The sequence below is a fragment of the Mastigoproctus giganteus genome, chromosome 2 (genome assembly GCF_048544385.1).
Source record: "Mastigoproctus giganteus isolate SK-2022 chromosome 2, ASM4854438v1, whole genome shotgun sequence".
In the NCBI taxonomy this organism is placed as follows: Eukaryota; Metazoa; Arthropoda; class Arachnida; order Uropygi; family Thelyphonidae; genus Mastigoproctus; species Mastigoproctus giganteus.
The window spans coordinates 146,051,035-146,076,383 of record NC_143576.1 but is presented as its reverse complement, the minus strand read 5'-3'; the positions used below and the strand labels follow the sequence as shown (position 1 = coordinate 146,076,383).

General features: G+C 39.0%; 1 protein-coding gene across 1 annotated transcript in view; it reads left to right on the top strand.

The window, feature by feature from the left end:
* The first annotated feature begins 20,262 nt into the window (after window positions 1-20,262).
* pzg (putzig) overlaps window positions 20,263-25,349 on the top strand; it is a 43,110-nt gene continuing 38,023 nt past the window's right edge. The window contains exon 1 of the mRNA XM_090368707.1: window positions 20,263-20,733. Within this exon, the coding sequence (XP_090224833.1) occupies window positions 20,377-20,703 (327 nt within the window). The 5' untranslated portion in view covers window positions 20,263-20,376 and the 3' untranslated portion in view covers window positions 20,704-20,733. The remainder of the gene's footprint in view (window positions 20,734-25,349) is intronic.

Genomic DNA, 25,349 nt, shown 5'->3' with positions numbered 1-25,349 from the left:
CGTAAACAAATCAAGCGGGAGAGTTCCCGCAATTACCTGAATAGCTGCCGTGGAGACAGTCCTGCATATACGGTGGGTGGCCAGGATCGTTCCTCTTTGAATGGAGTTCAGTTTGTTTCTCATTTTTATAATAACTGCACGGTGGAACCACACACCGGCAGAATAAGTTACAATGGGTAGGAATACTGCTTTGTAGTATAGCGATAACGTTCTCTTACACAAACCCCAATCACTTCGAGAGACTCTGAGGTTGGAGGCAGAAAAACCTTTAACTTTGGTGCTGAGGTGTTGGAGGTGTGGGAAGAAGCAGAGTTTGTGGTCTATAGTAACCCCTAAGACCCTTGCTCACGTAACTAAAGGCAGTTGCACACCAGAGATCTTGATTTGCGGGGGTCTCCGCAGGTCAAGTTTGTTCTTGAAGATCATCATTGGAAGTTGACACATACAAAGCATTCGCGCAGCTGGCCCAGGACCTCTTCACAAAAAGAAGGACGCTCCCACAGCCTCAACCACTGCAGTAAACAACCACGCCGTGCAGACTAACAGAAAGCCTACACAACCATGGAAACCTACCCAGATGAACTGGACATGGCCAGGGGGAAAAAATCACACTGTGACAACTCGATTAGACAACCTCATCTAGCACAGGCATTTGACAACCTGATCAAGACAAGACCCCCATGCAAGGACTCAGAGAAATAACTGCAGCACATTGCTATCTATCTCTATCTATCTATCTGTGTATGTTCTTTTTCAGTGGCCCCAAAACTCTCGTCCAAATTCACCTCCAATCCTATCTACAACAAACTCTGAGTAGAGGCCCGAATACATGCCAAGCATGCTGCACCCAGGCGACACCACCACCACGAAGCAGCCAACACCCAGGCAGCTGACTCCCGGTGACCGTCGCCGACAAGTAGAGCCAGACGTGGGTTCACTATAGGCCTCACTGTGCAAATTAGCACCAACTCCACACCCACCTGAGGCAGTGCTAAACAGGTGGGTGCCAGCATCCTGCACTCAGGCTGCCCATACCTGATCTAGGTGACAGCACATTGCTACACCACCTAACCATATGGGGATCTGAGCTGGACACCATTACCAGCATGCTTTCACTCCTATTCCTTGGCAGGGGGAAGACGGTTCGCCGTCTTCTCCCCTCTCCTGCCACCCTTCTTTCCCTCTGGTGGGGCATGGGCATGCCCCATTGACTGCAGGGGCCATCTACCCTATCGGCCCCTTACTTCTCTTTCTTCCCCCAGCCTTCAGTCTCCCTACTCTTCTCTTGATTATACACCGAGAAAGCCCCACACATCCAAATTTAAATTAACACCAACATTATTGCCTGACTCATTAGGCCTCTAGAACTTGTCATCTTTGCGTTTTAATACCACCGCGACTATCAGATTTTTTTTTTAGGACCCAGCCACTGAAATCCCAGGAAATTAGGCGGCGGGACCTGCCAGAGTACCATATATTAGAGGTTACACCTGGCCAGCCTCCTCGTTGGCATAGTATGGACAACGTCGGGTCCCATCAGGGGTCCGATGGGCAATAGACCAGAAGAACAATGGGCACAACACATGATCCTCACACTTCTAAATCTCTGGCCTGACAGAGTAGTGTACTGTCCCTCGATACAGCGAACACTCGCGGAGATGGGAGAAATCCCTGGTGCCGTTTGACACTCAATACACTTTATACTTTGTACTTTGTTCCTAAACATCAGGGCTGACCAGGTACACCCTTTCATGACAATGGTCTTCCCCTCTGGCAGTGCCGTCTTTCAGCAGGATAATGCGCCATGCCACACCGCCCAGATTGTTCGAGACTGGTTCCCGGAACATGAGGAAGACTTCCAGGTATTGCCCTGGTCTCCAAATTCCACAGACATCAATCCCATCGAGCATCTGTGGTTTGGGTTGGAACAGCAACTCCGATCTGCGGCGTCTCAACCACGGGCCTTACAAGAGTTAAAGGATCTGCTGGTTACGTCGTGTTGGTACCAGATACCGGAGGCGCCTCCGTAGCCAGATGGGAAGGAGCAGCAGTGCGTAGCACACGCTTCTTGATTAGACCGGGGTTCTAGCCTGTCACCACTAAATACGGAGGATGCGGAAAGGTCAGGGAATGGCTACCGCATATTACCGGAGCAATATAGCCTTAGTTGCTAATGCTCCTAAAAACCAAAATAAATAAATAAAATAAACCAGATACCACATTTATAAATCTTGTAGTGTCCATGCCTCGTTGGGTACGAGCTGTTTTGGCTGCATGTGGAGGACCAACATCATATTAGGTAGGTGGTCATAATGTTTTGGCTCATTGATGTATATGCGAGAGAGAGAGAGAGAGAGAGAGAGACCTTTACATGCATTAAAAAACTAGTACTGTATTACATATGCGTCTATGCATAATACTAGGTTAGTGTGTGTTGTGTACAAAGCAACCGAGCCATGAAACAACAGTAAATAACTAATGTAATATTATGTATTCATCGCTCCGTTTACGTGTTTGCTGGATCAAAAAAACAAACGAATTTTTCGAAGATTCAACCATGCAACGGTCACCCGAGAGCGATTATCTTGATTATGAGGCCTCCAGACCTGTACGCAGTACTCAAGGTCAAATGCCTTTCCAAATTCTGTGGAATTATAGCAATCATAACTATTGCACTAATAGTGGGCTCCATTCGTGTGTACTCCAAAGAGGAATTGGGCAAGCATTTAAATATTCAGATATTAATTAACTAAACTCACACGCCAGCATTACAGTAACATATCATTGAACGGGTCAGTGTTTTTGCACCATGTTATCGACTTGGATAGTTCACTACGAACAAAACATGGTACAAAGGCACTGACCCGTTTAATAGAGAATTTAAAGCGTAGTCCCATTGCTTCATGCAAAATAATTGCCTTAGTTTATACTATTACACACCATCAGGCATCTCTCGTATTGTGGACTTATACTTCATAACTGGATTGTCACTATTGCAAGAACTGGGTACCTGCCCACCCGCCGATGAGTAAGCCAACAAGCTTTGAAACGGTGCCATCTGGGTGGTGGTACCCGCCGAGAATAAGAAACATTAGCCTTCTCCAGTGGTGAAGCGTTACTTATTCAAAGCAGTGCAATACCTCGGCTACATTTGAGAGTAGGAGTGTGCTATAGGCCTAATGACTCTGATGAGTATAATAAGAAACTGTACAGGGAAATAGAGTGGGCCAGTAAATCAGAGAGTCTTATAATGGGAGATTTTAAAGAGAGAGAGAGAGAGAGAGAGAGATAATCTTTATTACCCTTCACGGCCATAAAGTCAGGGGCTTTATGGCCGTGAAGAAATTAATTTCCCAGATATTGACTGGAATTTGGGGGCTGGTCACTCACACACTAGCAGGGCTTTTGTGGATTTATTGGATGATTGTTTTCTACATCAGCATGTTCGGGAGGCAACTAGAGGGAATACTACTCTTGATTTGATTATCAGCAGTGATTCTTCATGCATTAAGAATCTGCAGATAAATGAACCACTAGGTGGCAGTGATCACAGTGTGCTGAAGTCGGATTTACTCAAAGAGGTAACTATCATTAGGGGTAAAGGGAAGGGTTATTGCTTCCGTAAAGGCGACTACGATGGACTGAGACAGTATTTAAATTCTATACAGTGGGACCAACTGATGATGTTATCAACAGCAAATTCAAAATGTAAAGCATTCAAAGAACTTATCTTGGAAGCTACTAGGCTTTACATACCAACTAAGAAATATTGTTCAAGGTTTAGGCCAAAATGGATGTCAGATGAAGTAATGAAGCATATGGCAGAGAAGAAAAACGCATGGGATACTTACAAATTAACACATGACACAGAAGCCTATGATAGATACAAGTTGATATGCAACCAAGTTACAAAGGAGGTTAGGCAGGCGAAGGCAGATTACGAGAAATCCTTGGCAAGGGATGCAAAGAAAAACAGCAAAGAGTTCTTTACTTATGTAAACTCTAGAAGGAAGGGGATGAATCAGATTGGTCCACTTGATATTGATGGGTCAACTGTTGATGATCCTGCTCAGGTAGCTAACAAACTAAATGAATATTTTGCATCGACATTCACACATGAGGAGTTATTCAGCGAGGGAAATGCCAGAGGTGTATTCAACTCTAGCAGTTAGCTACAGAATCTTGAAATAACTGAGTAAAGTGGAGGAGAAATTGTTGAAGATAAACACAAGAAAGGCACCCGGGGTGGATGGGATCTATCCAGTTATATTAAAGGAGGCAGCAAAGGAAGTAAGCAAACCCTTAGCCATAATTATGAGAGCTTCCTTGGACTCAGGGGAGGTACCCATAGACTGGAAATGTGCAAATGTGACCCCAATTCACAAAGGAGGATCAAAGGCTGACACAAATAATTATAGACCTGTGAGCTTAACTTCTGTTCCAGGAAAATTAATGGAGGCACTGGTTAAAGAAGCACTGCAGGATCATTCAGACAAGACTTCAGTTATAGCTCGGAGACAGCATGGTTTTGTTAAGGGGAAGTCTTGCCTGACCAATTTGATTGGATACTATGATGCAGTCACAAAAGAACTGGATGCAGGGAATAGCTTTGATATTATATACTTGGATCTTAGAAAGGCTTTTGATACTGTTGCACATGGAAGACTGCTACACAAATTGGAGCAGTGTGACATTGGAGGCAAATTGCTGCTATGGATAAAGGGGTGGTTGAGGGGGAGAAGACAGAGAGTGGTAATCAATGGACACTGCTCATCGTGGACTAATGTTATTAGTGGAGTCCCTCAGGGCTCAGTGTTGGGTCCATTATTGTTTTCTGTATTTATAAATGATATTGATGATGGTATATCAAGCTTAATGTCCAAGTTTGCAGACGATACAAAGGTTGGCAGGGTTGTCAAGGACACTACTGACACTATGCTGCTGCAACAGGATCTGGAAAGGTTGAGCAGATGGGCTGAGAGGTGGCAAATGAAGTTTAACATTGACAAATGTAAAGTACTACACATGGGAAATAGCAACCCCAGAACAACGTATCAACTCTGTGGTACTACACTGACAGTGGTAGAGAATGAAAGGGACTTGGGGGTGGTTGTGCAGGCAGACATGAAGTTCTCAGAGCAGTGCAGACGGGCTGCAAGAGTAGCTCATGGAGTATTGTCAATGATATACAGGAATTTTTCCAGCAGGGATAAGGAGGTGATTATTCCATTGTATAAGGCAATGGTCAGGCCACACCTAGAGTACTGTATACAGATCTGGAGGCCTCATTTCAAGAAGGATGTAGAGCTGCTGGAACGAGTACAGAGAAGGGCAACAAGATTAGTGAATGGAACAAAGGGGTGCTCTTACGAAGAAAGGCTTAAGTTTTGCAAATTACAGTGTCTGGAGACTAGGCACCAGCGAGGTGATCTGATAGAGGTGTATAAAGCCTTGAATGGTTTAAGCATGCTCAATGCTGATGGGATTCTTCCTCTAGCTCAGAAAAATCACCTGAGAGGGCATAAATTCAAATTGAGGAAAGACAGATGTAGGATAGACGTGCGGAAATTTGCCTTTAGCCAGCGGGTGGTTGGTTGGTGGAACAGACTTCCATCCCTTGTGGTGGAGGTTGATAGCCTAAATAAGTTTAAGGCTCAGCCGGATAGGTATTTTGAACGAACAGAGGGGTGAAGTGGAAGTGAGTTTTTTTTTTTTTTTTTGGCTGATGCTGCATAAGCTTGCTTTCTTGCATCACATGCCTCTACTAATGCTAATGCTAATGCTAATCTTCTTTATATGTAACTATTTACCATTATTTTCATATTGGTTTAACACTTAACTTCTAAAAGTTAATAACACTTCAGGTCTCACAACAAACATTTAAGGATTACCACTTTGATATGACTGAGTCATTATACCATTTTCTTTTTAAGTAAATTCTCAAATTTCAAATTATTTGAAATTTTTTGGGCTCTTCTTTGTAAGTCTATCCTTAGTGTGCGGATATTTTGTCTAGGCCTCGCAAATTTATTACAAGTGCACCCCTGCATTAACACAAGTGCCTTCTCTGTATCATCTAGTTGTAGAAGTTATTGAGACTCAACAATATCATATGAAAATACAGGCTTGGCTGTTTTTTTTTAATGGTTAAACAAATATACGTTAAATATTTTTTCCAGTTCTACTATATGGAAGCAAACTGTATTTTCAGATATAATATTAAAAACCTGATGCAAGATTTTGCTTCTTAAAAATCAAGAAGATGGCGTACGACAAATAAGTTTTTTTTTTGTACTATTTGAATTAAAAAATATTGAATTAAAAAATCACATATTTAAAAATTTTCTAAAGTTATATGCTTTAATAAATCCAAAATATTATTTTCTATATAAAATATTTCTGCAGAATGGTCAAGTCTGCCTGCAGATTTGACCATTCATCCGCCGAGACATTTATCAGCTGCTGTATTGTGGTCTGTAGAGAACTGGGAAGCCGAAATTCTCTTTCCAATATGTCCTAGACATTTTAATTGAATACAGATCTGGAAAATTATTAGACCAGGTGAAATATTGCAAATCTTGGATATTCCTCGAGGCATAAAGATAAATTTTTTGCACAGTGGATAATTGAGTTTTCCTCTTGAAATCGCAATCAGGGTAAAAATGAAATATTTCAGGGTGACGTTGGTTCGATACGGCAGAAAGATATTCATTGGAGACCACTACCAACCAACGGCATGAGCGAACTAACAGAACATACTTAATACCATGATACCACCTCCTGCCGCTTGATTTGGACAAGAGACAGTCTGGATGCATAGCTTCACGAAGTTTACACCACGCCTTTACCCTACCATTAGTGCAAAAAAAAAAAAGAAGTGTAAATAGAGACTCGTTAGACCACATGATCTTTTCCCCTCTTCCACAGCACAGCCTCAGAGTTGGAAGCACCAATCCACTAGTATCTTCCGATCTTTTAAAGAAAGAAGTGGCTTTCGTATAGGAACACAACTAACAAATTCCTAATTAAACTCCCGTTGCATAGTTCGGTTGCAAATGGGTCTTTCTTTGACGAAATTGAAATTTTCAGTCAATTTCTGAACACTCGATCTACTGTTCTGACGCACAATTCCTTTTTAATTCCTACGGTATCATTCTTGGAAAACCGACTTTCTGCCATGATTTGCCCCTTTTAGCTCTACGTTCTCCTTTCATCTTCCACTCATTGCATACTTTTGAGAAGGTTGCTTTCGACACACCAATGATTTCCTTTCTCAATTGTGGCTCCTGCTAAACGTGCTCCAACAATAACACCTTTGTGAAAATCGGAAAGCTTACCTTTCTTCCATATGACCGGATCGACTAAGATGCCCACGAAAGCGTACAGTACCAAGGAATTTGTGATCACACAATGTGACAACTTATATTCTCTGTTGATAAAGTTGAAAAAGGTTTCTAATTTTTTGGCCTGTCAATGTATTTTCTTTCAAAGATTGTTTAGAAGGCCACAGTAGCTGAGTGGTCAGGCGCCCATGTGCATAAATACACGTGCCTTGAGTGACCAGTGTTCAAGCCCGTGACAGCTAAATACGGTGCTGTTTCTTATATTATGTCAATCTTGTGAACTCCTCTGACCGTTTGGTCGTCCCGGAGTATAAACGGAAAATTTATTATTTTATTTATATAATTAGAAATATTTAGGGTGAGACGCCTAGTCTTAGTCATGGTTATCTTTTAAGAGGGAAGATACCCCCTCAGTGTGATCACTGTAACACTGTGCTTTCAATTAAAAATATTCTTGTCGAATGCACAAAATATACAAGAGAACGCCAGAATCTTGATACTCCAGTCACAACAGAAGAACCGCTTACACTTACTTCACTTTTAGATAATAAAGCAAAGGTCTCGAGCATTTTTACATTTCTCAAATGATTAATGTATACCACCTCATTTAACTAGTTAAAAATAAATCTACTAGTACTAGTTTTGCAATTAACTCTATCCAAGAAGAAATAGCATGCACACTAACCACACGTATGGCGCACTATGGCCACAGATACCGATGCGCCTAATAAATCCCCAAACAAACAAACGCCTAATGTTAGTTTCCTAGGAACCTGCCTACTATGCTTATCAAATGTAATTGTACATGTGTATATATATGTGTGTGCATCGTCACTAACCTAACCTAACGGATTTTTTTATTTATATATTTTTTTTTTCTTTGTTTTTTTTAGGTCCTAGCCGCTGAAATCTCAGGAAAGTAAGCGGCAGGACCTGCCAGAGTAAAACTGGGTCTACTGGGTTCCTGGTCTGCCTCCACGGGGCGTAAGTGGGGAAACGTTGGACCTCAGCAGGGGTCTAGCGGCTAAATGACCAGATGTACAACGGTACACGACACTACACATGAACAAGTCCCTCACACTTTTAAATCTCTGGCATTTCCCAGCGAACTGGTTCACCCACAATGAAAGCAACGCGGAGATGGGGGAAACCCCTGGTGTCGTATGACAATAACACGCTTATCAAGTAATCGGCACAGGAATATAGTCTTCTGCTCCCCCACCCCACCAAATCTGAGGCAGCACTATAGTTTAGAATATTGGTTTATGAGTTAGTTAAATTAGGTTGCAAGAAAACTTTCGGGCCCGGAGGCAAGAACATGTTCGGGCCCCTACTTAATTAATGAAAACTGCAAAAACAGGAGACAGCCAAAGACGCCGGCCCCTAAAGTACCGGAGCCCGGAAGCAATTGCCTTGCCTGCCTACATGGTAGCTACGCCACTGTCTCTGACTATCCTACAGGCGTTCTGGACTGCGACTTTCTGGAGTTCCTTGTTCTCTGGGAGACCTATTGCCGCTAGGCTGTTATTTAGGGTTTTTGGCAGCATACCGGTGGTTGACGTGATGATCGTTACTTGTTGCATATGCCACATCTCTTTGATCTCCTGTCTTAGGTTCGTGTACTTCCTGATTTTTGTAATGGGTTTTCTGTAGGTTGCCAGTGTTGGGTACCGCTATGTCAATCAGATAGGTAGCATTTTCCTTCTTGTTCACAAGGGTTATGTCCGGTCTGTTGTGCGGGATTGTTTTATCCGTTATTATTGCGCGGTCCCAGTGCAGCTTGTGGGTTGGGGTATTTATTACTGCCTGGGGTTCGTACTTGTAGTACGGTACACTTTCTTAATCAACTGGTATTTCCTTGCTAGCTTCTGATGCATTATTATTATTATTAGCCATATTGCTGCACCAACTAAAAAAAGATTTCTGAGTTATCCTGAGAGAGAGAGAGAGAGAGAGAGAGAGAGAGAGAGAGAGAGAGAGAGAGAGAGAGAGAGAGAGAGAGAGAGAGAGTCGGAAGTAAAAGGGGAATCACCAAGAATGAGAAGAATGGTGATATCCAGCTCAAAACCCTGGGTGTGCCAAGCCCATACTCACCAGTTATATATGAATCCCTGGGGTTAAATTTAGATTTATCACATTATACATGTATTATATCAAGTAGTCAAATTTTCATTCCTAGAAAAATTTTTAGTGAAAATTTCCTGTAAATTTTTCTCAAATTAAATTACGTTTAAAAATTTTTACTTCCTGCTTTCTTCTTCCATAAATTAGTAAACAGCATGATCTGTACTGATTCATGCTGTTTTCAGGCTGGGACGGCTAGGCGGCGATTGTCGCCAATATCAATCGCCGTTGTACCGTGTTATCACTGCAAAAAAAAAAAAAACAATTAATTATAATTGTTAATTATAAAATTATAAAACAGTTAATTATAAAATGTATATATATAAAGAATAAAAGAAAATAAATAACACTTAATACACGATATATTTCAATATTATTTCTGGTTTTTAGTGAGAAATATCCTTAAAATTAGGTAGACTGCGTTATTTTTAAAAGGTTATAAAAAGGTTCTTTATTTAAAAAAAATTCAGGACCATGGCGTGACTTGACTTCGTTTTCTGGCGACGAATGATCATCAGAAGTTTATTCGAGTGCACTAATTTGCAATATTTACAAAATTAACTATTGTGATATTCCTTACTTTTCTGTTTTATAAAGTATTTAAACGTGCACAAAGAGATTGAGAGATGAACTATTTTAAGTTTTTACATCCAGCTGGCAGCAAGAGCTCTTTCAATGTTTACATAGAATTTTCGCAAATACAGAAAACTATAAAAAAAGTGTTACAATAGAATAGTACTACTTCAGGAAGTACAACTTGCCAGATAGAGGGCTAGGTTATGTTTAAAATGAATTACAGCATCGTATTCTTAACATTTTCTTTTTAAATACTGTAATAGTGTTACAGCTAAAAATAGAATCTCAAATGCTGCTTGTATCATCAAGGACAACAAACACGCACGACTCTAGTGATCATGTGACAGCAGGCACACTCACGACACACTCAACGGTGGCTAGCTATTAAGGGTAACTGGCATTTGCTCATAAAATCCCTTTCCCTAACAGAACCTTAGGGCAAAATCAGCGTACTACAACCGTGTTCAATACAGTACTAAAAATACTCCAGTTTTTTGAAGATTATATACTAACATCAATTTAGAATTAAAATAATGTATTAAATTAATACAATTTATATATAATATAATAAGTTAATTATAAAATGTATTTAAAAATAAGTCCTAAAAAATCGAAAAAAATAAGTAAAAGAAATAAAAGGATCGTTTGATTGTACACTCACTGGCAGAAAAAAAAAAAAAAAACCTTCTTGCAACTGATAATTAAAAGTAGGTATGCAAATATAAGCTGTTACACAGTACGACCACATGTTTCTTGGTATCAAATAATTATTGTGAACTTCTTAGTCGATCCGTGCATTGAGGAGACAGGTGATCTTTCGATTTTCAAAAGGTGTTAGTGTTGGAGCACGTTTAGCAGGAGCTAGACTTGAGAAAATCATTGGTGTTTCGAAAGCAACTCTCTCAAAATTAAACGATAAGTGGAAAACAAATGAAGAATGTAGAGCTAAAAGGAAGAAATGTGGCAGAAAATCAGTACTTCAAGAACGAGATTGTAGGAATTTAAAACCAACTGTGCATCAGAATACTTTTATTCTGATGTCCAGTGTGCAAAATAATTGAAAAATCCAATTTAGACAAAGAAGAACCCGTGTGGTCGTCCCAGAGTATAAACAGAAAATTAATTAATATTCTGATCAAGAAAGATAGCATTCTAGTACGAAACATTTTCCTCAAGTTTTCCCAAGATAGCTGGAAAGCGATATCGGAGATAATTCGGGGATTCTTGAAGCCAAGATTTTTGGCTTCAAGAATCCCCAAATCCCCAAGAATCCTTTGGCTTGAAGTGATTTTACGGGTGGCCTTGGTGTGAAACTTTACTTTTTTTTTTAGAGCGAACTGTTTGTTTGTTTGTTATTTGGTTTTTAGGAGCATTAACAACTAAGGCCATATTGCTCCAGGATATGCGGTGGTCATTCCCTGACCTTTCCGCATCCTTCATATTTGGTGGTGACGGGCTCGAACCCCGCTCTAATCAAGAAGCGTGTGCTACGCACTGCTGCTCCTTCTCACTTGGCTACGGAGGCGCCAGAGCGAATTGGTAGACACTTGCCACTAAGTAGCCTAATATTTTTCCAAATCAGTTTGATGTCAGGTGTCCTTGTCAACTGATGAAATAGATCGAATCCGGGAATCTTTTTTATTTTACTTTTCTGATGACCTGTCAGGCTTTTGCGCTAAGTTGTTTATAGGTTATGTGACCGATAACCTCAGTAGTGCGATATTTGCGTTACTGGTTCCATGCTTCGTTTTTATCCTTATTAGCTTCTGCACATTACTGATTCCACCAAGTGATTAGTCCATCTCCAGCGATTGATGAAGCTTGCTGCAACTATCATACATGGTTTGTTTCCGTGTCTGATCTGATTTTGTATGTGAACTGAAGATTGACCAGTTTGCCTGGACATTCAGTACGTAACACTCCTGGTTTCCTGCAGTTCGCACTCAGTTTAGGCCCGCCTCCTCGTGGCGTAGACGGGTATCAGGTGTGTCCTGATACGGGTATTCGTATCAGGACACACCTGGTGCTTGTTGCTTCCTGTTAGCAAAGTAGCCAGAAACAACTAAACAAACACATACATGACACAAACATACACTGGCGTGAAAAACTAAAGGATCAACACTATTTCTAAAGGTTACAACCACAAAATCTTTACCTAAGGTACTCTTTACTGATCAGAGTAGATTCAGTTCTGGAAGTCAGCTAATCTGGCAAGATGTTGGCACACGGTATCACCCCGCAAACATTACTGAAAGGAATCGATATGGCGGTCGAGGTGTTCTCGTCTGGGGAGGCATTATCTTGGATGGACGTACACAACTCCAGATACTGGAAGGCGGTACTGTAACCGGTGCACGCTACTGTACAGAGGTAATCCTTCCCCATGTGTGACTGTTCTGAGGTGCCAATGGCCCCGAGTTCGTGTTTATCGATGATAACGCCACACCCCATCGCACTGCAGCTGTTGATATGCTTTTGGAAAGTGAGGACATTATTCGTATGGATTGGCCTGTCCGTTTTACGATCTAAATCCCATCGAACACATATGGGACGTCCACACCCACCAACTGAAGATGGCGCTGACAGAGGAATGGACGATGTTACCGCAAGAACTTATCAACAACATTGGTCTAAGTATGGACAGGCGGTGTAAAGCCTGCATTGACATTAGGGGTGGCCATATCTCCTACTGAGGACCACCTCATCCCTTTGTTCCATCTTTGGCAGTGATGCATCTGTATGATGGCAATTTGGCAGTGATGCATCTGTATGATGGCAATTTGGCAGTGATGCATCTGTATGATGGCAATTTGGCAGTGATGCCTCTGTATAATGGCAATTTGGCAGCATGGCTATGTTGCGATTTTTGAATAACGTTTTTTTTCCGTTGTTGTGTCGGCGTTGTTTCCTTCATCGTTTCTGTACCTCACGAGGTTCCTTTTGTATGCTTTTCCCATATCCAGGCCACTCCTATGAGAAGCTATAGGTGAAAACCTAACTGGTCCTTAAATTTTGCACACCAGTGTAGCATTACACACATTCCTGGCTTTTCTGCAGAGTTTCTGTATCATCACACTGTACTACAGCAGAGTCGAACTAGCGTTTCGGAGCCGCCTTACATAAGATACAGTACTATACATGTCTACATGACCAGTTTGCCTTTATATATTGCCACTTACCGCAAGGTTCGCCATATTAGTGTTTTGTTCTTAGTAGTTTGCAGATTATTGAGAAATAATTACTATTTAATAGATCCTAGTGAACTGACTATTCGAAGTTTGCATACAGCGTGGGAGAGCAGATGGATCACCATCTGCTTTCATCAGCACATACATAACGCCTACTTAGTGGTAGCGTGCGTATGAACTGGCGCCTATATTGAGCAAGGTGAGGTGGACGTCTAATGACCTTTCAATTAGCTCCTCCTCCTCTATTTCGGAAGAATTGCATAAAGAGTAGTGTCCATTAAATTCTCCTAATATACAAATTGGGTATTGTTGTCTACATGAAAATTATCAGTCCTTTATGAACGAAGAGGTATTCGGCAGAAGGTAAATTTTAGCCAAAATGAGATCTGTGTAATAAATCACACAGATCTCACTCTAGATGGAAAATTGGAATTGATTAATATGGCAACACCACTATGAGCACATTGTTTCACTCCGTAGCTGAGTTACATGGATATTAAAGCTCCTGCACGACCAACAAGTCAGTGGAGTTTACAATAAATCAATCAATACAAATGTTAATCGTATTTAGCAGTTACGGGCTTGAACCCCGGTCCACTCAAAGAGCGTGTGCTACTGCACTTGCGCTCCTAACCATTCGGCTAAGTCAAGTTAGTCGGTCTCAGACGTAGATAGCATGGTTCCACTTCCCCACCCCCCACTCCGGAAACTCGAGTTTTAGTATTAGTAATGGCCACATGGTGAAAGTTTCTTGAATAATAAGCAGCATTAGCCTATGGCTTATGCAGCAGTCAAAAAAAAAATAAAAAAATAAAATAAAATAACAAAATATACATAAAAGAAAATAATAAGAATAAAAACAAATTAATAATAATAAGAAGAAAATTAAAAATAATAATAAGAAGAAGAAAATTAAAAAATAATAATAATAATTAATAAGAGAAAAGGAAATGGACAACCTATACATTTCCCTCCTTCCTTAGGTAATTATCCAGCTGCCCTTTGAATTTCCCCAGACTGTTAGCCTCTACCAACCATGCAGGTAACTTATTCCAGTAATTTATAAGTTTTTTTTTTTCCAGCAAAACAGGTAAATCGACCGGAGAACGCAGGCAATTTACAGACAAAACACACACAGGCAGATGAAGTGATTTTCTTAAAAAAAAAAAGAAAGACGGTTGGTATGAATTCATATCAGCTTAAATATGCGTCTCAACGATTAGTTATTTTTGATCTATAATTGTTATCTAGATTTCTATACGATTCTTTGGAATCAACAGCTGTTGTTGAGTCGTTTTTTTTTTTTTTTAATTTAGGATTTTCATTTGACGAATACCCCCTTGCCGAAGACATTGCTAAGGCGATGTTACAAGCTTACTCTGCGTTTGTTTGATTCATGAGATGTTTTTGTATCTAGATAAACATGCTGTCCAGTCAAAGACTGAGATGCTGGTTGTTGTAGGGTTTTAGGAGCATCAGTGAATGTAAATTGCACGTGTTCTGTGGTGGATTTTCTGTTTGCTGGACGAAAAACCCGAGTTTCCGGGAGAAAAACGATACTACCCTCGCCTGAGACCGACTAATTCAGCCGCGTTGTGAAAAAGGCCCACAAAAATTCCTCACGTCATCGACGGGATTCGAACTCAAGTCCTTTCAACCCGGTGTGAGGTGGACGGCCATTTTACTAACTGTGCTACCCACGAGTCGGGTGAGATGGAGAAGTCTTTCTGTTTTGCAACAGTCTACTGCTTTCTGCCCTCTTGGGTAGCACAGTTGGTAGACTCATTTGGGGGTATTTTCCTCCCCTCACCGGGCGGAAAAGACCTGAGTTACAGTCCCGTCGATGACGTGAAGAACTTTTATGGGCCTTTTCACAATGTAGCTAAGTTAGTCGGTCTCACGCGAGGGCAGAATGGTTTTTTTTTTCTCCCGGAACCTCTGGTTTTTTGTCCAGCAAATAGAAAATCGTCTTTAAAATCCCGCACATCTCAATCCCCGAGGGTGTCGGATTTTGAAGAATATAAACCTTTGACCATGTTACTGTATAAACATGTGTCCAATTCTGAACGGTTATGGCGCTATTTATGCCTGTTTGAATTTTAATAAATAGTTATGGAGTCTTAAATGACGAACAATAATAAAAATATAAAATAATAAAAGAAATAAATTTTTATTCTTTTTTAATAGACATAATAAAATTTATTATTTTTTACCACTGAAAACTCTATAGCCATTTTTTAAATTTCAAACATTAACAGCTTGTAGTTGTTCAGAATTGAACACATGTTTATGTAAAAACTGTTTTCTTTGTTTTCAGGTCCTTAATCCCTTTTTGGCTCATAGCAAGCAGGGCACAATGAAATGTCTCAAATGTCTCGAATTCTCTGATTATTGACTGCTGAAGTTCCAACAGAGACCCGTACTTGTTAAAAAATATTTATCCTTTAAGAATCTCTCAAAAGAAGTAATCTCAGGTATGCTAAATCCGGGAAGCAGAGTGGCTATTCAATTTCCAATCTATTGAGGAACTTTTCGTCTAAGAATTCGTAGGCAATTTTTGCATAATGAGCTGGTGCTCTATCCATCCTGTATAAAAAAGCAATGCTGAAAATTGATTTTGGACTGCATTAATGGAATAATTAGCCTTCTCTTTTCACGGTTCTCTAAAAGGAAACAAGAACCGAGAACATATCCTACATTTTAAATGGCAAATTGCAGCCCAGATTGCCAAACCAGGAGCATTTAAATCCTTGTTAAGGAATAAATGGGGTTGTTAAAGAGATTAATAAACAGTTTTGGCTATTAACAGTTGCATTTAGTTTAAATATAGCTTGTTCAGTATACAGGGCATTGTCATCAGTATCTGGGTTCGTAACACATGGCCAAAAACCGTTCGGATAATTTCAAACTTTATAGCAGCATGAGACTAAAAAACATGCATTTAAATTCCTTTCTTCTTTCTATTTAGCTTATTTTTGGTATTTTAAGTTCCAAACCTCTCTTTATTTGTGATTTTTGGGACTTCTTTCGATATCCTCTCTCACAAATTGGCAGATGTCTTTACGATAGAAAATCTATCAGTGTTTGGTAGATTGTACACTGTTCCCAAATTCATCAAACTTCACAACTTGCTTTCATGGCGCTTTATAACTCTGTTGTTTTTGCGCCATAAAAAAAAAAAAAAAAAAACTGTGGATGGTTTATGTCAAAAAAAAACCTTGAAGTGGCGTGAAACTCCCGCAGCATTTTCATATTTTGCATGCCACTCTACAGTTTCAATCCTCTCTTTCGTTCTAAGGCTCATGGTACTTTTCCTATGTTCAAATTAATCTGAAACAATAAAAAAATTATAAACTATTTTTCTATTAAGTTATTCATACAGTATTTACATTATTCAAAATATTTGCCTTACTTATGTACCACCATGAATATATACGCTGTCCAACCAAAAGTAGCGAAACACCCTTCTGATTACTGGAAATTTTGTGTAGCTAGGAAATATGCGAAAATTTTGGCCTCTCACGGTAAACAGCAGTTAGTCAGAAATTCGTTTCAGACGTATACACCGAACGATGGGTATACGAAAAACGCTAAGACAGTTTCAGTGGGGAAACTGGATTTATCTAAGTAAAATATCTGTACTTGCTATTTCTCTGGAATTGAACACCCCGAAATCGAAAATTGGCAATGTGCTGAAGAAACAGAACTGCAAATGTGATGCTGTACTTTGTTCAGAAAATAACAAGATAGGCGTAAAATCAGTGGCGTAGCTACCATGTAGGCAGGCAAGGCAATGGCCTCCGGGCCCTTTAGTAACCCGGCGTCTTTGGCTGTCTCCTGTTTTTGCAATTTTCATTAATGAAGTAGGGGCCCAAACATGTTCTTTGCCTCCGAGCCCGAAAAAGGGTAGATACGCTAGTGCGTAAAATACTAACTACTGTAACTTGAGACCGCTGGTTACCTATTGTCACCATTGGACAATTCGCTGAACTACAATACTGCCATTTCTGCCACTGCGGGGAGGCTTCGGCAATGAGGAGGACTGATAGCTGGTCAGGCATGGCTGTAAAAGGCATGAAAGAGCCGTTCGAGACTCTCGCGGGATGTCTAGAATTTGTAGTTTCGTCACTGCATGAGATTCTAGGCAGGGTTAGACAAACTTTTCGATCATATGATTTACAGTACGGAACAGTACTTTAAAGCAGCTAAACAAGGTCTTGTAATCGGCCTATCATAATTTTTTTGTAAATGGATCTCTATCTGAAATAAAGTACACTGTTATGTAGTTATTATATAATTTTTTAATAATTTTTACGTTAAAGCAAGTTAAAAAACACAAAATTTTGAAGTAAGCTTGAAAACCAAATTAGTCAACTAATTAATGAGATTTCAGGCGTCGGTATTCTCTAGAAGATTATGTTATGTTTTTATTTCTATGCACCGCGATCAATTAAAATATACTGTGCGATCAACCAGCCGATTGTCGTAATAGGTCATTTGATGGATCCAGGGACGTGTAAAGGGGGAATACATTGGATGTGACGCACCCGAGCCTCGATACAGAAACGTTTCTTAAATGGTGTAACATAGCTATAACAAAAGAAAGGGGGAACCCAATATCAGCCATGCGCCTGAGTTATCGGATACTTGCAAGGTCCGAGGCAGCCATACTGTGCAGATGTAAATTTTAGTTTTTCTTATTACTTTTTAAGTTTGTGTATGACCTTTCTATTGTGCTAGCATTCATTTAAAACAGTGTTGTTATTTACAGTCAAGCATGTTTCTTTACTTAAGGACCACACGGACGCACTGTCTAAATTAAAGGAAAAGTGATTATTTTAGACTTTTGCTGGGCCCAAAAAATCAATCTATAACTAATGTTAGATACATGATTATAGCTATTATATTCGTATTACAAATGGCAGCCATATGTATACTTTCAACAAGTACATGTACAGTAATGCTAAAAAAAAAAAAATGGCACCAATTTTAAAATTCACCGAATTTCTATGAAATTTGGCAATATATCATTTATGTTTTGCAACAGCATTACCCATCTCTGGCAAGCTCTCTTAGATGATGTCATGTATCATTCATGATTGTAATACCCTAGCAGCAGTATAAATACCGTGCATATGCCACAAGCCCAATATTCTGTGCTACATGTATTGCAGTGGCACGTAGGAAAAGTTTTGCGGCAGCACTGAATGCAGAGGGACGTTCTACGTATGAAATAGCTAAAAGGATTCACTGTAATCAGTCAAAAGTGGCACGTTTATTACGAAAATTAATCAGGAAACTGGCAGTCTAAACAGAAAGAAAGTGGACGTTTTCTGCAGCGAAGGATAGATTTCTTATCCATCTGTGTGTCCGAAATAGAAGATCCTCATCGACAGATCTCAAAACAGCATGAGAGGAGGATACGGAGTAAAGGCAAGTACTGCTACAGTACGTAGATGCCTTTTTTCATCGGGTTTAGTAGCACGTCGCCCAAGTAAAAAGCCACTTTTCAAGCAAAAATGAAAGCCCAGCATCTAAAGTGGGCAAAGGAGCATGCTACTTGGTTTGAGGATCAGGGGAAATGTTATTTTCTCTGATGAATCAAAATTCAACTTTCATGGTTCGGACGGCCAGTAGAATGTTAGACAAAGAAATATTTCATCCTGTCTGTATCGTCTCCACAGTGAAACATTTTGTATTTCAAATGGGCTATATTTACATAGAGGAGTTGGTTGTCTTGAATTTTTGAAAGATACAGTGAATGCTGAGGTGTATAAGGACATTGTTGAAACAAAATTACTTCCCACAATTAGAGATCACTATGGGGATGTTGAGAGTTGCAATTTTCATGTCGACTCTGTTCCACGTCATAGAGTCAATACCATAAGTTTTACTTCAAAAAATTAGCAAAAGTTTTAAATTTATGAAACGTCACTCCCTTGCTTAAATAAATGTAATTTATGTCGCTGTCTTGACTGTACACAGGTGCAAAAATGGTTGAAGGATAAATCAATTTGCACAATAACATGGCCTGGACGCAGTCCAAACTTCAATCCTCAAATGGCAATTCGACCATTTTTTTTTTTTTTTTTTTTTTATATTTCAAGGGAAAAGTTACTTCAGACAGCTATTCAACAATGTTTCAAAATTTTGCTTATCCTAAAAAATTAAAAAAAAATTTTTTTTTTAATGCAGGATGGTCAATCCGGATTTAGGCATAAGTCAAATAAGTCATGGCTTGAGCCTCCTCGTTTCTTTTTCTGTGAATAATGATTCATGATTACATATTCTGGAGCCTTTTTCACAATTTGGGACTAATTATGTCTTGCTCTTAGAAAATTCCAAAAAGAAAAATATCAAGTGGCTGGTCAGGCAGAGGAAAATACTTTATCTATTCCAGGAGTAATAAAAAAAAAAAAAAAACCCTGTATTTTTGAAATTAGGCTAAAGTACATCATTTTGAAGTTTAAAATGCCTTTATATATGTCCATAATCATGTTTTTTTTGGGAGGGAGAAGAAGTGTGAAAGAATAAAACTTTAGTTTCTATATACTTTTTCTAGGGAATTTAATCAAAATAAAAGTGTACCCTAATTTCTCGCTCACCTAATATACGTTTTAAATAATAAATTAATTCGACATAAAAGAATTTTTAGATTACTTCAGTTTATACTTATATATATATATATATATATATATATATATATATATATATATATTTACATCCTATAAAAGAAATACGAAACTGTAACTTAAAATCAGCACATACTAATTGTACCTTTTTATGTTATCCACATTATTCTTTATATGATAATCTATAGAAGACAAATATTACGGAATTATATGCAATTTTTTAACTTTTTTATTTGACCTTCTAATTTTTTCTGTTATATTGCGCATATATTTTATGATATATGCAACTTTCCAATTCTGAATTACAGCGAAAGTGATGTTGGTGTCACTCAAGCAGTGATGTGACCCTCTCTGATGATGCAAACGCAATAGAACCGGCTAGAACCGGATCCAGTAGTTCGCGCCAATTTGAAGAGCGAAGCACGTTGTTACCGTTCTCGTACTTTGTTCTGCGTCTAACCGTATCTCGTCGGCTGCTCCGCTCCCAGTGCTCTACGGTTGCTGAAATCAGAAATGGCGGCTAAGCGAGGGAAGCGTGGTCGTACTACTGCATCCAAGAAGTCAAAATCTGCAGATAAAAAAACTGCCGAAATTAAAGAAAACCAGGCGGGATCAGAAGAACAAGACAGCCCACCTGAAGGTGATACTAAAACAAAGGGTGGTAAACAGGAGAAACCGGACGCTGCTTCAGACAAAGAAGTGAAGACTGATAGCGAAGCAGGCGAAAGCGGGCAAGGGGATGCCGAGACCAAAGGCAGCCAAAGAGGGAAGCGAAAGCAAGCACAGAATGATTCCGATAAAGCAAGTGCCAAAGGAAAAAGGGCAAAGAAGGCCGCTTGAGTCGCTTGTTAACGAGAAGTTGGTTATTGGGTAAGTAATTTCGAACTATTCACTTATATACGTATATAATGTTTAAACTTATTTTTTTCCTTTTAATCGCGAAGGAAAGCCAAGTGCTCTGTTAGTTTTCTCATTACCAAATAAGTGCAGCTCTTCTGAAATAAACTTTTTATGGTTAGAGACGGATATCACGTAACAACCCAGATTAATATTGACGAAAAAGAGCAGCGGAAGAAATGGAGTTTATTTTGTACTTTGTGAAAAAGTGATACGTGTTTTCTGTTTTCGTCACCCCTTTGTAATTGGCTTGTTCAAATTTCAACATTCATGCGTGCGTATATGGCCGCTGACTATTTTTTTATTATTATTTTTTTTTTCATGAAAATGGCGTCTTTGGCATGACAGGAGGTCTTCTTGTTTTAATTAACCACAGTCAGAAAAGCGCGAAGGTAACTTTATGGTAATATATATATTTAAGTATGAGATTCTGAGATGAAGTTGCAATGATAAACCTTCCACCCCACTAGTTCCAAGTGTTTTCTCGTGATTGGCGAAAGATCGTGACGTCATCTGCATCCTTTGAGACCCTTTGAAGCCATTGGCGTTGTGAGGTCATTCACCTTATTTCTATAAATATCAGATTTGAAGAGATAAAACGTATTGTGTATTTGACAGAATAAACTTTTTAAACCTTTGAAAATTAAGTTGTGATAACATTTTCTTTGCGATTTATAGTAATAGAGAAAGCATTGTAGGTCTGATGGCACATATTGCTCCTTGTTTAGTATTCACAGTGCGTATTGAGCGGTCAGTAACCGTTTGTGGCGTTTGGATAAAATGCATTATTTTTATTTCGATTTCGTGTGGTATCATTTGAATTAATAACGGCAACAAACAAATTCTTGCAGGAATTGAAGAACTTCTAATAAATTATATTATGCTGTTTTGTGTGATTGCAAAAACTGTTTCAAGCAAATGATTCGCGCTTAGTTGTTTCTTTCCCTAAGGGTATTTTTAGACCTGTAATTTATAAGTCAGTAGCGGATCTAGGAGGAGAAACGAACTGCCCCCCCCCCCCCCCAAGCTTTATTAATTAATAAATACTGTGTATGTTTTATTATGGTATCCTTGTATGGTTACAATTCTTGTATGTATATTATTTTTAATGTAATTTGGCGCTATTCTCCAGAACATGGTGCACCTTCAGCATGCCATGGTCTTGGGGTGTTTATTCCCCCCCCCCTCCTGCTGTTTTAAAATAGGAAAACGAGTTCCCGATTTTAAAACAGCGGCAACGGTGGGATAAACACCCTAACTAATGCTAACCATAGCAGGTTAGGCACGTGATTTTCAAAGGGGCACCGTGGTCTGGAGTTTTACCCCTTATCCTAATCAGGTGGGATCTGGCAAGGATCCTGAAACATCACCTTTGTAATAAGTTTAGGAATTAGGTTAAAGCACTTAATAAAATAACTTTGCATTATCCATGTTGTATAGCAATGGTTCATTAAAAAAAAAAATCCATATATTTTTATTCAAGGTGTGTGTATACTGAGTGGTCACTTTATTAGGCACACACTTAATAGTGAGTAGGTCCCCTCTAGTCCTCGTAACAATCTGAATTCATCCTGACAAGATATCCAAAGCCTGCCATATGTAGACTTAGTGGCACCTGACAGCCGTTGCAAATGTCTATGCTGAAGAGCTCATTCCACCTCATCTACCAGGTGCTCACAAACTGGGTGACTGGGAAAGCCACTACAGTAGGCTGAATTCACTAATCCTTGGAACCAGTTCTGGCTTTGTGACATGGCACATTATCCTGTTGGAAGTATTCATATGTAGATGGATATATTGCAGCCACAAAGGGATTTGCCTGGTAAGAAACAATTTCCAGATAACCTGTGGCATCCACATGTTCTACCAGTATGAAGCGACTCCAAATGTGCACCACAGAAACAGTCCCCACACCACTACACTGCATTGTTGACACCTGGTAGAATGGGTCCTCCTCTCAGGTGTCAACAGTGTAGGATGTTTTCACTATATATCTGCTATATATATGCATGGGTTTGTTAAGGGGAAGTCTTGTCTGACCAGTTTGATTGGATACTATGATGTGGTCACAAAGGAACTGGATGGGTGAAATGAGGGATTTTTTTTTGGATAATACTGTATAAGCTTGCTTTCTTGCATCATATGCCTGTACTAAAGCTAATGTTCTGGTCCTCCCATCGGTATAAAACAGCAGGGATTTGTCAGACCAGGCAACATCTTTCTAATTCTCCATTATCAAGTGTTAGCATTCCTGAGCTCAATATAACAGCACTTGTTTTTTCCTAACAGGAGTGGAACCACGTTTGATCATCACTTATGATATCCCATTCATGCCAAGGTATGATATGCCTCTTTGGTGACCACTGTTTATGTGGTTGTTATGACTGATTGTAGGCTTTCTGTTACTCTGCACAAATCCTGTTAGTTTTTCACATTAATGAGCTGTTTCCAACTACAGGACCACTGTTTATATAATGTTATTTGATTGTTGGACCAATCTTGATACACCTGAGATATACATGAAAATACTATCAGAGTTGCAATTTCTGAGATATCTATGATGGAGCATCTGGCTCACACTACCATGGCATGATTAATCACTTATCTTTTGTTTTGCCCATTCTTTCACTGAATTGCAAGCATACAGCCTCTGGACTCCTCTTTTATATTGCATGATACCAACACTATGAGAAGGATAAGTGTACCTAATACAGTGGCCACTCAGTGGATCAAAGCTGATTAAAAATTTGAATATTTCAGATTACTGTCAATCACATATATTATCATCATCATCATTATATTTGTCTCTTGTAGAAAAATAGTCTGGATATGCCTCTGGCATGTATTGTGATAATAAAAAACTTTTAGAACTGCATCTTAAAAGAATGGTTAATGTTGAAATATTAACCTTACTAGTCGAAGTAATGGTACATGTGACAGAATTCTTTGAGATTGCATCCCAATGTATGAGGGCCCACATTTGATACGCAGGGATGTTGACATTAGTAAAAGTGGTAGTTTTTATATTGTATAACTCAATAGTAAAGCCAGTATGAAAAACTAATATTAAAGACTAGTATTAAAACTAATTTTAATTTAATAAAAATTTTAATCCAATTTAATGCACTGAGACAGTATTAAAGGCTAATTTTCAAAGAAATGTGCAGGGTAACAACTCCTCTGACTTATGTTGCTGATAGTGTCTAGAAATACAAGCCAAAACATCACCTTCCTTCTTGTCAATAAGTTAGTTAATGCCCCTTTCCTTGTCAATTACAATTATAAAAGATCAATGGGAGATGAATACAGAGGCAGTACGTTATGAATATAGGTTGATGGATGACAAACTCATGAGTAGTATGCCACCACAACATGACAAACTTTACATAGCAAAAGCCATATGACTTTATGAATAAATTTGTTAAATTGTTGGCTTATAAGTCAGTTAGCTGCCAAACTATCATAAATTCCCAAGGCTTTTGGACACATTAGATTAAATATTATTTAACTTAACTTAAATATAATCATATTTAAGTTCAAATAAGTAAGAACAGGTGCATGTACACCAATGCAAGGAGCATAGTAAATAAATTTGATGAATTTTAAGTGCTGGTAAAGATATCAAAAGCCGATATTGTTGGGATATCAGAAACATTGTGTCACACAGATATAAGGAATACGAATTGTGAATTGGGGAGTACAATGTGTATAGGAAGGAAGAGAGGAGGAGTTATGTTGTTAGTTAAGAAACACAAAATCTAAGGAGATACATCCAGTTGACATAGATGGACAGTGCAATATTCAGTCAGTTTGGTGTAACATAAGCACTGGGAAAGCAAAAATGAGGGTAGGAGTTTGTTATAGGCCTCTGATGAGTACAATGTACAATTATACAGAGAGTGGGCCAGTAAATCAGTGTATTAGAATGAGGGATTTTAACTTCCCAGATATTGACTGGAACTTGTGGGTTGGTCACTTGCACACTAGCAAGGCTTTTGTGGATTTATTGGATGATTGCTTTCTACAGCAGCATGTTTGGGAGGCAACAAGAGGGAGTAACACTCTTGATCTGATTATCAGCAGTGATTATTCATGCATTAAGAATTTACAGATAAAAGGAATCACTAATTGGCAGTGATCACTGGGTACTGATGTGGGATTTACTTAAAGATGTAACTAACATCAGGGGTAAAGGGAAGGGTTTATGCTTTCGTAAAGGTGTCTACAGTGGTCTCAGAGATTTTTTAAATTCTATACAGTGGGACCAACTGATGTTACCAACAGCAAATTCTAAATGGAAATCATTCAAGGATGTAATTTTGGAAGCTGCTAGACTTTTTGTTCCAACTGAGAAATACTGTTCAAGGCTTGGGCCCAAATGGATGTCAGGTGAACTATTGAGACTTGTGGCAGAGAAGAAAAATGCATTGGATGCATATAAATTATCAGGAACACAGAAGCCTATGGTATATATAAACTAGTTTGTAATCAAGTCACAAAGGTTAGGCAAGCGAAGGCAGATTATAAGAAATTTTGCAATGGATGCAAAGAAAAACAGCAAAGACTTCCTTACTTATATAAACTCTAAA